Genomic DNA, 14,560 nt, shown 5'->3' with positions numbered 1-14,560 from the left:
ACCACCCCCGTGGGAACGCTGACTCCAGGCTATCTCTGCAGGTCTGCAGTTCTGTCTTTTAAAGAGGGGAGAGGGAAAAAAAGAAAAGAAAAGAAAACAAAACAAAACAAATAAAGAGGGGGAGGTTCCCACCAGGGCACGTTCTCCTGGGCAGACAATATTACCGAGGTGATGTCATGAGAGATCCATTCTGAAAAAGGACCAGGCCTGCCAAAGCCGCCCTGGGGTCACCAGCACGCATTGGGGCACCAGGATTCTTTTTTTGGCCCCAGGATATTCTCTGAGGGGCAGAAGAGCACCTCTTCTCTGCCCCAGGTGGGGACTTGGTCCCAGGAGAGCTGCCCGTTTGTGGCCCTTCCCGTGAGACTCCAGAAGACTCCCTCCTGCCAGATCAGGGTCATAGCAACTGAGAACAATGCTGGGCAGGCCGAGCGGGCCCTGCGCAGGGGCAGGGGGTCTGGAAGAGCAGCAGAAGCGGCTGGGGCCTGTCCTTCCCAAACTGGGCCACTGGTGGGGCCTTTCATCTCCCGCTCTCCTCCCTGGGCCACTCCAGTCCGCCTGCCTCTGCTGCTTCCCACCCCGCTACCCCCAGTGCGGCAATTACTGCGCTAATTAGGGCGCTTTGATCATCTTTAGAAATGGCCACATTGGGGAGGGACACTGCCAAGCAATTAGGGGCAGAGAGGCTGGGAGCTCGGGCACCTCCTGAGGGGCTGGGGCTGCTGAGGACCCTCAGACACCCCCTGTCTTCTCCCTCCAGGAGCATCTGCCCCCAGCATAGCTGTAAACTCCTCGGGGAATAGGGGCAGATGGGAATCCCGCCCCCCGCCCCCCGCTCTGAGCCCTGGAGACAGGGCCAGCCCCTGCCCACCAGCCCCCCTCTGCCTGGCCCCCAGCCCAACCGTCAGCTCTTCTGGCCTGTCCAGGCCCCTTTGATGGAGCCGCAGAAACAAGGGCTCCTTTGACAGAAGGGGGGCCTCAGAGCCCGGATGATGAGACTTCAAAGGTGAGGGTCGAGCCCACTACCCCGTTCCCTCTCCCCACCCTGGCCCCCCTCCCGTGTCCCCCCCCCAGGCTGTCCTCTATATAGCCCCCCAAGCCCCATTTCCCCTGTGGGCTCCTGGGAGTTAAGGGCCAGGTGAGGAACAGACCAAGGGAAGCCGGTCATTTTGATGTAAAAGAATAGAATCAGATGATTTGAGGAACCAGAACTCAGCGCCCAGGGGCAGGCACCAAAGGATAAAGCCTGGAGGGGGAACCCCGAGGGGGAAAGAGCACAGGGCCGCCTGCCGGGGCTCCCGGTCACCATGCTGCTGGCTTTGCTGCTGCTGCTGCTGCTCCTCCCAGACCCGCGGTCTGCCCACGGGCACCCACTGTACACGCGCGTGCCCCCCAGCACCCTGCAAGGTGAGCCCAGGCTGCTCCGAGGGAGAGGCCGAGGTGGGAGGAGCACAGAGCAAGTGGGTCTCGGGCAGGGGGACGTGAGCTTGCCCTCCCAACTCACAAGGACCTTTGGCCCTTTCTGCCCACGCTGCTGGGAGAAGGGGCCAGGAACTTAGACACAGGTGGGAGAGGAAAGGGGAGGAAGAGGGTGGAAGGGGAAGGGGAGCCGGCAAGCACTGCCCAAAGGCGTGCTTTCCAGAAGGTTCTGGGTTTAGCAGGGAGGAAGGGGCCCAGGGGGGCATCCCCTTGGCAACCTGGACCCCAAGGTGGGCAACTCGGTCATGGTTATTTTGTGTCAGTAAGCCTGAGTTCTGTAATGTCTACACCTTTGGAGTGCTGTTTTTCAAGATTTCTAAGGAAAAGCCGTTTGCAAAGATTCCAGCCCAGCTCAGCTGAAATTACAGAGATACCTCGGGCTGAGAATCTGAGACCGTCTGCTCTGTGTGCTGGGGCCTGGGGGCCGTGGGGGGCTCTGACCTCCCCATTCTGTCCCAGGGCTCCTGGAGCCCAACCTGCTTCCCCACCGGGTCTCCCAAGGCAGGGCACAGGGCTGGGGCGAGGCGGAGGAGCTCTTCCCCCACGGTGCATGACTTGTGCCCCATGTCCTAGCAGCTCTGTCAGCCCAGGGGACGAAAGTGTTGCAGGCTGCCCAGAGGAGCGCCCAGTGGGCAGTAAATCGGGTGGTGATGGAGATCCAGCACAGACTGCATGAGTGCCGAAGCTGTGCCAATCACACCCCCCCATGCCCTGGTGAGCTGGCGCTGACTACCCTGGGCCCGTTCTCCTGTCCACCCGCCCCCTCCCTTCAGACTTGACCCCCTCTTGGGGACAGAGACTGGGTGAGGCTGCAACCAAGATGATGCTCAGGAAGGTCTCCTCAAGTGGAAAGGGCACACCAGGCACGGGCACAGCGTGTGCAAAGGCAGGAGGGCAGGAACAAATAAGTCTGGGCTTATTTGGTGAGCAGTGAGAAGTTTATGGCAGCTGAAACAGACCCTGAGTGCTACCAGGCAGGGTAAGGGGGGTGGGTATGTGTGCAGGGGGTGCCGGGTGAGGTGGCCGGAGGGCTCGGGCCCAGCCTGGGCTGGAGAAGAGTGGAAGGCCGTCCGTGAGGCTCAGGGGTCTGTTTCTCAGCAGCACCTGGGCGTCCCGGGCCTCGAGCCCCGCTCCTCCAGGATCCACCTGAGCCAGGTGAGGCTGAAAAGGCTCGAGGCGGGCAGGGCTGAGAGCAGGGTGGACCCTGGAGGGGTCTCAGTGGTGAAGATGAGCGGGACTCGTCCCTCCTGACGCCACTTCGGCCTTTCTAGGGCCGTGTGGCGAGAGGCGCCCGGGCGCTGTCAACGTGACGCGGGCGCACGGCCGCATTGTCGGGGGCAGCGCGGCACCGCCCGGGGCCTGGCCCTGGCTGGTGAGGCTGCAACTAGGCGGGCAGCCTCTGTGCGGCGGCGTCCTGGTGGCGGCGTCCTGGGTGCTCACGGCGGCGCACTGCTTCGCGGGGTACGTCGGGCCCCAGGCCCCTGCCCAGCCCGGATCCCCAATGCGGGGTCCAGCTCTTCCGGGGTCGGCTGGCGGGCACCAAGCGCGAGGACCGGTCTCTGCTGCCCCCTGGCGGCGGCCGTCCCCTTTCCCGACTCAAGGCGCCCAGGCAGCCCAGCCAGGGCGCGGATCCTCTGGGGACTCACCGTCCTGGGCCTTCTCCCCACTCGACGTCGCGGCTTCTCCCGGGCCCGTCCTTCTTGCCCCCAGGCGGAGAAACAGCCCGGCGCGCCGGCTGGCTGGGTGGTGCCCGTGGGCGGAGGGCAGGGTCTCCAGGGGACCTCTCTGCATCCTTGTGCTGCGTGTCTCCCGCCGCTCGCCCCGCAGTGCCCCGAACGAGCTTCTGTGGACGGTGACGCTGGCCGAGGGGCCCCGGGGGGAGCAGGCGGAGGAGGTGCCGGTGAACCGCATCTTGCCCCACCCCAAGGTGAGAGGGCAGCCCCCAGGTCCTCAGAGTTGGGAACAGCACCCCACCCCCACCCGGGCTGACGCTGTGCCGCCACCCCCTCCCCAGTTTGACCCTCGGACCTTCCACAACGACCTGGCCCTGGTGCAGCTGTGGACGCCGGTGAGCCCGACAGGGGCGGCGCGCCCCGTGTGCCTGCCCCAAGAGCCCCAGGAGCCCCCCGCAGGCACCGCCTGCGCCATCGCGGGCTGGGGTGCCCTCTTCGAAGGTACTAGGCAGGGCAGGGCCTGGGTGAGCCGCGCGTGTGCGTGGGAAGACTGGGGGGCTGGGGTGATGGAGTTTGGGAAGGCTGGGGTGTAAGAATTCTGACCTACACCCAGCTGTCTTCACAAAATGCTGCCCATCTCGCAAAGGCGGGGGGGAGTCAAGGAGGACAGTGGGGGGAGGGAGACCTTCGAAGCAGGACCCCTGCCCTCCAGACCTGAGCCCCTTCCACTGCTTACCTGTAGATGGGCCTGAGGCTGAGGCGGTGAGGGAAGCCCGTGTGCCCCTGCTCAGCGCCGACACCTGCAGAAGGGCCCTGGGGCCAGGGCTGCGCCCCAGCAGCATGCTCTGTGCCGGCTACCTGGCCGGGGGCATTGACTCGTGCCAGGTATGAGCCCCGACTGATCGGAGGGTAGTAGTGGGCCACTCCTCAGGGGCGGGACGGCCTCCTTTCCTTCTACAATCAGGCTGTCACTCAACTTCTCTGAGCCTCTATATCCTCATCTCTAAAATGGGTCCGAGTGGTAACCCCAGTAGAGCTCAGAGCTGCTTTACCCTGCCAGGCATAAGGCTGTCATTGAGGGCGACATGGATCGATGCAGTGCCCTCTCTCTTGGCTCGGATCCTTGCAGGGTGACTCTGGAGGCCCCCTGACCTGTTCTGAGCCTGGCCCCCGCCCCAGGGAAGTCCTGTACGGAGTCACCTCCTGGGGGGACGGATGCGGGGAGCCAGGGAAGCCTGGGGTCTACACCCGTGTGGCTGTGTTCAAGGACTGGCTCCAGGAGCAGATGAGTGGTGAGCGCCCCGTCCCTATTCCCCCTCTCCCCAGAGTGTCCGGCAAACTGCCCTGGGACGAGCCCCTTCCACCCTGCCCGCCTCCAGCCTCCTGCGTCGGGAAAGTCTATCTTCCTCCCAGGGACGGCTTTGGGGGCTAGGGCCTAAAGAGGGGAAGCGGGGGTGGAGTAGGCTAGCCTCTGACGCCCCTCTCAGCCGCCCCCTTCAGCCGCGAGCCCAGCTGCAGGGAGCTTCTGGCTTGGGACCCGTCGGAGGAGCCGCTGGCAGATGGCGCCCCGCCCTGTGCCTTCTACGCCCACCTGTGCCCGGGGCCCGCGGGCGCCTGTGCGCGCCTGGCGCACCAGCAGTGCCTGCAGCGCCGGCGGCGATGTGGTCAGTCCCGTTCCTGGGGCTGGGCCGGGGGCCCGAGGGCCTGGCCCACGTCTGACAGCCGCTCGGACCCTTGTCGCGCCCGCAGAGCTGCGCTCGCTGGCGCACACCCTACTGGAGCTACTGCGGGGCGCCCAGGAGCTGTTCGGCCCGCGCCCGGGGGTGCGGCCCCTGGCCCCGGCCCTGGCTCGGCCCGCTCCGTCTCTCCGGGATCCTCCCAAGCACCCCTCCCGCGAGCAGCGGCTGCACTCAGGTACCCCAAGCCCTCGCAGCCCAGCCCCCGCCCCACCCCAGCGTGGACGAGGCGTTCCCCTAACCTGCAGCTCCCCAGGATCGCGGGCGGCAGGCACTGGGTTCCCGAAGCGGAGGTCGGAGCAGCGCGGGGAAGCGAACGGTAATGACGCCCCCTGCCGGCGGTCGCCAGTGGAGTAGGCCAAGGGCGGGCCGAGGCCCGCAGGGGATTCTCCCGGGGTCTGCAGCTGGGAAGCGGTTTCACCCCGCGGGCAGACCCACTCTCCCGCTCCCTGGCAGCAGGGCGGATGATTCTTCGGGGGAACTTGTGACTTTGGGTCCTCATCAGTGTCAACAGATGCTGGGCTTTGTGCTATCATTTAACCTCTCTGAGCCTCGGCTGCCCCTCGGCTGCCCCATCTGTAGCAGGAGGAGAAATCTGCCCACTGGGAGGTGTCCAGAGGCACTGGTGGGAATACCACCCCGGTTCCATGCTAGTGTCAGTCCCCTCGTACTCCCAAAGTCTTTCCCCTTCCTGCAGGCTGCCCTGGGCTGGAGCCCCTGTGGCAGAAGTTGGCTGCCCTCCAGGGCACCCATGCCTGGATCTTGCAGGTCCCCGCCGAGCGCCTGGCCATGGACTTTCACGAGGTGGGTTCCCGGGCTTCCCAGACTCCTTCGCAGTGGCCTCGGAAAGCTAACCTGGGTCAGCCCTGATGAGGAGGGAGACAGGAGAGACCCTCCCCCAGCAGCCTGGGGTGGAGGTAGTGGGTGGTGCCCAAGGGGAAGGGGATGGGGAGGGCGGCTGTGTGTGAGCTGGGTGCTAGCTGGGTGTGAAGGAGTGGGGGGAGGTGTGAGTGGAGGAGCTTGGGGGGGTGTCCAAGTGAGCAGAAAGTGTGCAGGACTGGGGGAGGGGGCTGGGGAAGGGCTGGGTCTGAGTGAGAGTTTCTGGGGGCAAGGAGGAAGGGGACCAAGAGTGGGGCTGTGGGCCCCTGAGTTGCCTCCTCCCTCTGCAGGTCCTGGCAGACCTGGGCTCCAAGACACTGACCGGGCTCTTCCGAGCCTGGGTTTGGGCAGGCTTAGGGGGCCAGCACGTGGTCTTCGGCGGCCTGGTGGGTCTGGAGCCAGCCACACTGGCGCAAAGCCTTCCCCGGTTGCTGGTGCAGGCCCTACAGGCCTTCCGCTTGGCAGCCCTGGCGGAGGCAGAGCCCTAGGGACCCCGGAGGGCTTCAAGGCAGGGCCGAGGGCTGGGGAGGAAGGGGCACCGCCCACGCAGCCCTCAGGTTCCCCCAGCCAGGTGGTCCTGAGCCGTGTCTCCACCCGCAGCCCCTGGTCAGGACTACTGCTCCCAGGGCCTGCGGAGGGTCCAGGGAACATGAGGACAAACTGTCATGGCCAGAGTTGGGTGTGGGCGGGGGCGTGGGGGGAAGGGGTCCTGGGCCCAACGTACCTTCCCAGATGTACCATCGGAAGATCACAACTGCTTTAATAAACATTATTTATGATCTGCGGAGACCACCCCAGAGCTTTCTTAGGATGGGACTGGGGTGGGTGGACATGGGATCTTTGGGGCTAGGGCCCAGCCTCCAGAAGCAGTTAGTTGATAGAGGTCACAAAGACACTGGAGAGGGGCTGCAGAGCCCCCCCATCTCAGCATATCGGTCTACCTCCCAAGAAATGGCAGTACTGCTGCCTGTCACCACTCTGCTGTCCATGGCTGACCAGTGCCGCCCCCAATGTCCCGCCTCTCCACCCGGCCCCCACCCTCACCACTAGCGGTGGGGAGTCCCAGCCTGGGATCTTTGCCTTGTGTCCTTGGGCTCCTGCCCAGCTGGCCAGTCCCTGTCCCCACGCCCGCATCACCTGCCCCAGTTTCTCCAGCCTGCCACAGAGCCTCGAGGTGTCAGATTGCGCTTCCGGCGGCCTCTTCCCTTGGCGCCGCCCCCCACCCTGCACCTGTCCCCTCGGCCACCCGCCCGCATTCCCCAGCCTTGCCGACAGGAGGGGCCGACCCAAGACCCAGTCAGAGGAACAGGATGGAGGGGCCCGTGTTAACGCTGGGGCTGCTGGCTGCCCTGGTCGTGTGTGGTAAGAGTGGCCATCACCCCTCCCTGGAGGGTCCCCCAGGACCCCTAACCCGGTCCCCCACGGCAGGCTCCCCTCCCGTCCCCTCCTACGTGGGTCTCCCTCTCCCAGCATCAGGCCCACCTCCCCACTTCCCACTGCCGGTCCTTCCTGGAGGGGCCACCCCCCCCGGGGCAGGACCTCAGGGCAGCATCCCTCCCGGGCCCCTGTCCCCGACCCTCCCCAGGCAGCTGGGGCCTGAACGAGGAGGAGCGGCTGATCCGGCACCTGTTTGAGGAGAAGCTTTACAACAAAGAGCTGCGGCCCGTGGCGCACCAAGAGGAGGCCGTGGGGGTCACCCTGGCCCTCACCCTCTCCAACCTCATCTCCCTGGTGAGCGGCTCCTCCTGGCTGGGCTGGGGGACGGTGGCAGAGATGGCCTCCCGGAGGCCTGGCTGTCTCCTGGCCTGGGATGGCCGTGGAGGAAGGTCAAGGTCCCCTCCCGGCCTCCTCTCCCTGGGAGACGCGCTCGGGCCCTCTCCGTGCCTCTGCGTGCCGCCCACGGGCCTTGGGCTGACGATGCCCCTTTCCCTCCAGCTTCCGTTCTGGGTGCCCCCGTTTCGCACTCATGACACATGTGAGAGGCCATATGCCCACCCCGCTTCCTGGTCTATCCATCCACTCCTGACTGCTGGGGGCGGGCCATTGTCGTGGTTTCCCCTGGGTGGCAGCCGAGAGTAGGTGCCTGGTGAAAGGGTGCAGGCCCCGGGGGGGACAGTCCTCCTGTTTGATTACAGAAAGAAGTTGAAGAGACCCTCACCACTAACGTGTGGATTGAGCACGTAAGGAGAACACCCCGCACAGAGCTGGGGGTGGGGAGGGGGTGGGGCCCAGGTGCGCCTGTGCTCGCTTCTGCTTGGGGATCCCCAACCTGCCTCCGACACTGTCCTCCGGGAGGGACCGGTTCCTGCCTACAGACAAACCCCAGGCCCGGCCGCCCTTCCCATCAGCTGGTGCTACCACAAGCCCAGACAGAGCCTTCTGTGGATTAGGACCTTCACCTAGGGAAAATTGTCACGGTATCTTGGTTTTATTAGAAGACACTCTCTGCTACCTGTCAGAAACTCCTAATACAGACCTAAGTCTTCTATGTCCACAAGGGAAATAGCGCTCCCTTAGTGGTGCAGTGCACATCCTACACGGCTGTACACAACAGACCTGAGTCCTGACTCTGTACCCACCTCCCCCAACCTCGTTTGTCCCAGCCCCAGACCCTGTCCAGTCTTCCCCCAGGGAAGTGGTTGCTCGGGGAGCAGGGGGAATGGGGGAGCCCGCACAACAGCAGAGCCCACTGCTGACATTTCTTCTGGGCTTCCAGGGCTGGACAGACAGCCGGCTGAAGTGGGATGCCAAAGATTTTGGGAACATCAGCGTCCTGCGTCTGCCCTCTGACATGGTGTGGCTCCCAGAGATAGTGCTGGAGAACAAGTTGAGCCGCAGCCCCTCCTGGCTTCCCCTCCACCGCTCTGCCTCCCTTCCTTAGGGGTCTTGAGCCCCCCCCAGTCCCACGCTTCTGACTGCCCGCCCTCCTCTGCCTCCCCCAGCTCGGCCAACTCCCGGCTGGCCAGCCAGCACTCACTGTGGCCCTTGTCCCTGTCCCCCAGCAATGACGGCTCCTTCCGGATTTCCTACTCCTGCAACGTCCTCATCTACCCCTCAGGCTACGTGTACTGGCTGCCGCCCGCCATCTTCCGCTCCTCCTGCCCCGTCTCCGTCACCTACTTCCCCTTCGACTGGCAGAACTGCTCCCTCAAGTTCAGGTGCACCCACTTCTCCAGCCACCCCTCCCCCCAGGGCACCCCGCCAGGGGCTGAGGGAGGTAAACACCCTCAGACAGAGGCCCCTGCTCTGTGCTGATTAGACCTTCCCATCCCCACCGTGGCCTCCTCCACCCGTGAACCTCCTATGCTAGCCTTTCCCCCACCGGTGGCACCAGCCAGCGGCTGAGGACCACCCTCTGCCCACTGCCCTCCCCAGTTCACTCAAGTACACGGCCAAGGAGATCACCCTGAGCCTGAAGCAGGATGAAGAAGATGGCCGCTACTACCCCGTGGAGTGGATCATCATCGACCCCGAGGGCTTCACAGGTGCCGGGAGCAGCAGCTGCTGGGTGGGCTGGCCCCTCAGAACCGCCCCCCCCCACCGCCCCACGGATACAGTCACACCGACATCCCCACCCCAGAGATGCACGTGTGCGTACACACACCTAGGACGTGGACACACAGGGACACAGACATGCAGATAGACACAGACAGGCCAGACCCTTCCCGGTCTGAGCAGGGTCCCTGGGGGTGGTGTGGCTGACAGATGAGGGGGGTGGTTAGCTTTCCTGTCCCCAGAGGGCCCAGGGGACGGCTGGGGCTTTGGCTGTCATCCTGATGGTGTGTATGTTGCCCCCTCCCAACGCCCCCCTCCCCTCTCTGTGACCAGGCTCAGATCTTTTACTGGGCCCTACCGCTTGCTCCTGTCTGTCAGAGAAGACCCACAGCCTGCTGGTCCCAAGGCTGGTCCATCATGGGGAGGAGGGTTCTTACTCTCATTGCCTTGTTATCCTCAAGCCTCCTTATTTGAACCACATATGGCCTCAGCTTCTATTTTTTCCAAGGAGAAAAAAAAAAATCGGTCCTAGAGGAAAACTTCCCCCTTGTAGAGTGAAACTTCCATCCCAATCCCCAGGGAAAGATACCCAGAAACTGAGTGTGAACCCTCGTCCGTGCCCCCACCCCACTCCCAAGCCCCTCAAGCCCCTGCCAACAGGCCTGGCTGCGCCTCTGGGCTGGCTCACTCCACCCAGCACCCTCCCCCGCCCCCCGACCTGCCCCAAGGCCTGCCACCCCGCCCCCCGGCCCCCTTGCCCGGCCTGACCCCAAGGCATCCATGTGCCACCCTCAGAGAACGGGGAGTGGGAGATAGTGCACCGGCCGGCCAGGATCAACGTGGACCCCAGTGCCTCACTGGACAGTCCCAGCCGCCAGGACGTCAGCTTCTACCTCATCATCCGCCGCAAGCCGCTCTTCTATGTCATCAACATCCTGGTGCCCTGCGTGCTCATCTCCTTCATGATCAACCTGGTCTTCTACCTGCCGGCGGACTGTGAGCCCAGCCCCCGGCCCCCTCCCCGAGGGCCCCTGAGCTCGGCCACCCCCACCCTGCCCCTCACTTCCTCCCAGGGGTCACCACTCCTGGTGCTCCCTGCCCAGGGTCCAGGAACGAGGGGCACGTGGCCTGTCAGCGGGAGGGCTCTGTGACCTGTCAGACATCCCCCAAGTGGACAGGGCCCCTGGGGGTTCCATCCCTCTTGGACCTCCCTTCTGCCTCTCATGACGGGCTTCCCAAGGGCCCTAGGGAGAACTACAAAAGTGTCCCTCTGTCAGGGCAGAGATCGGGCCTTTGTTGTCACCACTGTGTGACCGTGGGCCTGGCTGTTGAGCCAATGGGTGGATAACAAGGTCTCTGGGAAGCCAGAGCATGGGGCGTGCAATCTACACACACCTGGTTTGAGAAGGGCACATGTCATCTGTGGTCACTTGGCTCCAGGACATTTACTACGAGCAGGGCACAGTGAGTTCCAGAGACAAATGTGACCCCGCCCCGGACCCTGACAGACAGGGTAGAAACTACAAGACTAGGAGTGCAGCCTGGGGGCCGTGGGGTGGGAGCTGGAGTCTGGCTGCGAGGTGCATTGCAGACCGAGAAGCAGCTCTGGGGCAGGGCCATGGACCCAAGACCACAGGGGCCAGCACCGCACAGCACACTCAGGGGCGCAGGTGGGAAGAGCAGGGCGGTGCTGGGCTGGGGTCTCTGAGCAAAGGGCTGAGAGCAGGAATGTCATCTGGGTGTGAGGATGCCCTGGGGCTTTCTGTGCGGGGCAGGGACAGAGAAGGTCTGTGATCTAGGAGGGCTGAGTGGCAGGGGGTTGGCTAACGAGGAAGGCAGGGGTTCCTTGAGCTCTCACCCAGTGCCAGGCAGCGTCTGAGCATTTAACACACACTCTCTCACTTTGGCCTCCCAGCTTTTAGTGGTTGAGGAAACTGAGGCACAGAGAGGTTAGGCTGCTTGCCCAAGGTCACCTAGCAGTACGTGGCAGCTCCTTAGCCCAGGGCACCATGGCATCGTGAACACTAGTGCAGGGGCCACCATGGGACCCTCCGGGCCCCGGGCAAGAGGTCACAGCTAAGGATGGGCTCCCCAGGTGGCGAGAAGACATCTATGGCCATCTCGGTGCTCCTGGCCCAGTCTGTCTTCCTGCTGCTCATCTCCAAGAGGCTGCCAGCCACGTCCATGGCCATCCCCCTCATTGGCAAGTGAGTGCCGTCCCTGCCTGCCTCACCCCACCACTCCTCGCCCTGGGCGGGGGCTCCAGGCTGCGCCTGTGCCCACAGGTTCCTGCTCTTTGGCATGGTGCTGGTGACCATGGTCGTGGTGATCTGTGTCATCGTACTCAACATCCACTTCCGCACACCCAGCACCCACATGCTGTCTGACGGAGTCAAGAAGGTGAGGGCTCAATAGCCAAAAGCTGGAGGTGGTCCACGTGCCTCTCTGCAGGGAGATGGGTGAAGCCACAGCGGTACACACAACAGAGGGTGCTACTCCGCAGCAAAAGTGCCCCTGCTGCTCCCCACGCCCCAGGCTGAATGTTACATAAAAGCAGCCTGATGCTAAAGAGACTGCAAGATTTCCTTTCTGTGAAGTTCAAGGACAGGCAAAACCAATCTTTAGTGCTAGAAGTCAGGATGGTGGTTCCCTCTGGGTGTGGGTAGAAATTGATGGAGGTGAGGCAGGAGAGAACATTTCTGAGATACAGTTCTTATCTGAGAGGTGTTTACACAGCTGAATGCATCTGTAAAATTTCACTAGCTACATGCTTAAGATTTGTTAAGTCTACTGTGTGTTTGTTATACCTTGATTCAAAGGAAGGTGAGCACTGTGGGGGCAGGGTGCCCAGGAAGGGGACTGTCCTTGCCTCCTGGCCTCTGCAGGGCCACCTGGTTGTTTTGGGACAGCTGAGGCTACTTTAGCCACTTTTCTGGTCTTAGCTCTGCGTTGGGGGGCATTTTTCTTACTTTTTTTTCATATATAATTCATTTTCAACAAATGAGTTCTTCTCTATGCTGTAATGAGAGAGTTGGAAGCAACCTAATTGTCCATCAGTAGGGGATCAGAAGAATGACTGACAGCATCAGGCTGGGGAGCACTGTGTGGCAAGCCAGGAATGGAGTCACAGATGTTTGGATGTGTGAAGGTGACCCACGTTTGTAAAATGGCCCCTCTGACCTGCCATAGATCTTCCTGGAGACCCTGCCTAAGGTCCTGCACATGTCCCGTCCGGCAGAGAATGGACCCAGCCCTGGGACCCTGGTCCGGAGGAGCAGCTCCCTGGGCTACATCTCCAAGGCAGAGGAGTACTTCTCGCTGAAGTCCCGAAGTGACCTCATGTTTGAGAAGCAGTCAGAGCGTCATGGGCTGGCCCGGCGCCCCACCACCGCACGTGGGTCCCTAATGGCTTGGAGTTCGGCCCATCCATGGGAGATGGGGTGAGGGAGGCCCCACACCCACCTCTGGCCTGGTGTCCACAGGTCGGCCCCCAGTAGGCTCTGAGCAGGCCCAGCAGGAGCTCTTCAGTGAGCTGAAGCCAGCTGTGGATGGGGCCAACTTCATCGTCAACCACATGAAGGACCAGAACAGTTACAATGAGGTGAGTAGCCACAGGGTTGCTGTGTACAGATGTTCAGGTAGTGCACTGATCGAGCACATCCTATCTTAAGGGGGCACAGTTCCCCTCAGAGATACCTATCAACTTAGATGGAGTTCACAGTGGGTGCAGATTCCAGGCCTCTCGGGGAGGGGGATCCCCTGCCTAAAATCCCATAGCAGTGTGCGGGGTCAGGCACACACTCAGATATACACACAGGTGCACAGCTCTGCCCTGTTGGGGCCACGCTCTGGACCTCCCTTAGGGTCCCTTTTTTCTCCCAGCTGCCAATCATTTTCTGTCCCTGCTCAACTCCCAGCTTGATACTCCAGACAAAGCCAGACATTTAAAAGGCAGCCCTATATGGTTGTTCAGTACTACACAATTTTTAAAAGTTGTGTATGCCCCTGACAAAGGGGCATATTTTTCTAGTTCACATATAGGCCAGTGGCAGCACTGAGAGGCTGGGAGGGAGTCTGTGGGCCTGCTCTCTGTCTCCTGGACAGACAGAATGACCAGCCCCGCCTGTGGCTGGAGGTGGGCCTGGGCCCTTGCTCGGGACGTAGCAGCACATCCCATCTGCTGCAAGCCCGAGGCAGGCCCCACAGATACGCCAAGGCTGTGGGCCCCAGCTTGGGGTGTGAGTCTGTGGTTTGAGGGCCCTTCTTACCCCACTGTCTCTGTCTCTGTCACCCTTGCCCCCAGGAGAAGGACTGCTGGAATCGGATAGCCCGCACAGTGGACCGACTCTGCCTGTTTGTGGTGACACCCATCATGGTGTTGGGCACAGCCTGGATCTTCCTGCAGGGCGCCTACAACCAGCCTCCACCTCAGCCTTTCCCCGGGGACCCCTTCTCCTACCGGGAGCAGGACAAGCGCTTCATCTAGAGTGGGCCTGCCCTCCCCGGCCTGGCCCAACAACCAGGGCAGGCGGTTGGCCTGAAAGGGATGTACAGGGGGTGGGGTGGATAGCTGTGTGGACAGGGGTGTCTGGGAAACAACCAGCTCTTCCTGGGCAGACCAATTCCCAGCCCTGAGACTTTGAGCCCAGTTGGTCCTACCAGGCTGGGGCAGAGACGAGCTGAGGTCAAGGGAGGGAGGGGGAAGCCCCAATTCTCAACAGTGGTTCCTTTGCAAATAAAGCCAGGAGCCACCGGAGAAGGCCTGAGAGTGGACATCGGCTGGGATTGGGGCAGGACGATGTTGGGGGAGGCAGAGGGCTGGTTCAGGGACCAGGGAGGATGCCACTCAGGCTGGCCTTTTGGGACCCCTCTGTGAGGGGTCAGAAAGACAGAGACATCTTGCCTCCCTCTCCCTCAGGTGGGGGTGGAACAGGTGGGAACCTGGGCCTTTACTTCCCAGCTCCTCCAGCCGCCTCCTTCTGCCAACCCCTTAGTCTTGGGCTTCTGAGGCCCCACCTGGAGCCGAGGTTGGGGCTGCCTCTCTTTCCAGGCCCACTAGAGAAGGAGTTTTTTTAGCATGTTTGGGAGCATCAGGATTGCAGAATGGCCTTCCCCGGCCCTTTCTGCCTTGGCCACTCTATCTGGGTCCCCCTGGGAAGCTGAGGATGGGGGTGGAAGGCTCAGGTTCAGCATCCACAGAGGCCAGAGGTCAGTCTGTCAACCTCAGGTCACATGCACCATCCTAAAGCCCCAGAACTCGGCCATCCCCCCAGGCTTGTCCCCTTGAGCACCTCCTCC

The 14,560-nt window shown here is 62.7% G+C and overlaps 2 protein-coding genes across 4 annotated transcripts; both read left to right on the top strand.

The window, feature by feature from the left end:
• The first annotated feature begins 1,307 nt into the window (after positions 1 to 1,307).
• Positions 1,308 to 6,255, top strand: PRSS56 (serine protease 56). Of its 2 annotated transcripts, none has more exons than XM_060107229.1 (13): positions 1,308 to 1,407; positions 2,056 to 2,166; positions 2,581 to 2,634; positions 2,751 to 2,940; positions 3,307 to 3,406; positions 3,494 to 3,653; positions 3,895 to 4,037; positions 4,282 to 4,441; positions 4,640 to 4,816; positions 4,902 to 5,066; positions 5,145 to 5,207; positions 5,586 to 5,692; positions 6,058 to 6,255. In XM_060107229.1, exons 1-13 carry the CDS (start codon positions 1,308 to 1,310, stop codon positions 6,253 to 6,255), a joined length of 1,728 nt encoding a protein of 575 aa, XP_059963212.1. The 2 variants fall into 2 exon arrangements, with proteins under 2 accessions (XP_059963212.1, XP_059963211.1); XM_060107228.1 differs by having other exon boundaries at positions 4,282 to 4,444.
• An 822-nt stretch (positions 6,256 to 7,077) lies between these two features.
• CHRND (cholinergic receptor nicotinic delta subunit) lies at positions 7,078 to 13,748 on the top strand. 2 transcript variants are annotated; one of them, XM_060106842.1, is made up of 12 exons: positions 7,078 to 7,129; positions 7,353 to 7,498; positions 7,903 to 7,947; positions 8,484 to 8,593; positions 8,770 to 8,925; positions 9,143 to 9,252; positions 10,058 to 10,258; positions 11,358 to 11,469; positions 11,548 to 11,662; positions 12,452 to 12,656; positions 12,745 to 12,863; positions 13,566 to 13,748. In XM_060106842.1, the coding sequence occupies exons 1-12, from the start codon at positions 7,078 to 7,080 to the stop codon at positions 13,746 to 13,748; spliced, it is 1,554 nt and encodes a 517-aa protein (XP_059962825.1). The 2 variants fall into 2 exon arrangements, with proteins under 2 accessions (XP_059962825.1, XP_059962826.1); XM_060106843.1 differs by lacking the exon at positions 7,903 to 7,947.
• The last annotated feature ends 812 nt before the right edge of the window (positions 13,749 to 14,560 follow it).

The sequence above is a fragment of the Mesoplodon densirostris genome, chromosome 8 (assembly GCF_025265405.1).
Source record: "Mesoplodon densirostris isolate mMesDen1 chromosome 8, mMesDen1 primary haplotype, whole genome shotgun sequence".
NCBI lineage: Eukaryota > Metazoa > Chordata > Mammalia > Artiodactyla > Ziphiidae > Mesoplodon > Mesoplodon densirostris.
Note: the sequence above shows the minus strand (reverse complement) of the source record. Positions and strands in the feature narration are given on the sequence as shown.

What these genes read in the sequence shown, in the direction of transcription:
- CHRND (XM_060106842.1), top strand. Translation starts at nt 7,078, where the DNA reads ATGGAGGGGCCCGTGTTAACGCTGGGGCTGCTGGCTGCCCTGGTCGTG. An exon ending in CGACCCCGAGGGCTTCACAG is followed by an intron (nt 9,253 to 10,057) that starts GTGCCGGGAGCA and finishes TGCCACCCTCAG; the next exon opens with AGAACGGGGAGTGGGAGATA. An exon ending in CCGGCGCCCCACCACCGCAC is followed by an intron (nt 12,657 to 12,744) that starts GTGGGTCCCTAA and finishes TGGTGTCCACAG; the next exon opens with GTCGGCCCCCAGTAGGCTCT.
- PRSS56 (XM_060107228.1), top strand. Translation starts at nt 1,308, where the DNA reads ATGCTGCTGGCTTTGCTGCTGCTGCTGCTGCTCCTCCCAGACCCGCGG. An exon ending in ACTGCATGAGTGCCGAAGCT is followed by an intron (nt 2,167 to 2,580) that starts GTGCCAATCACA and finishes GTTTCTCAGCAG; the next exon opens with CACCTGGGCGTCCCGGGCCT. An exon ending in GCAGCGCGGGGAAGCGAACG is followed by an intron (nt 5,208 to 5,585) that starts GTAATGACGCCC and finishes CCCTTCCTGCAG; the next exon opens with GCTGCCCTGGGCTGGAGCCC.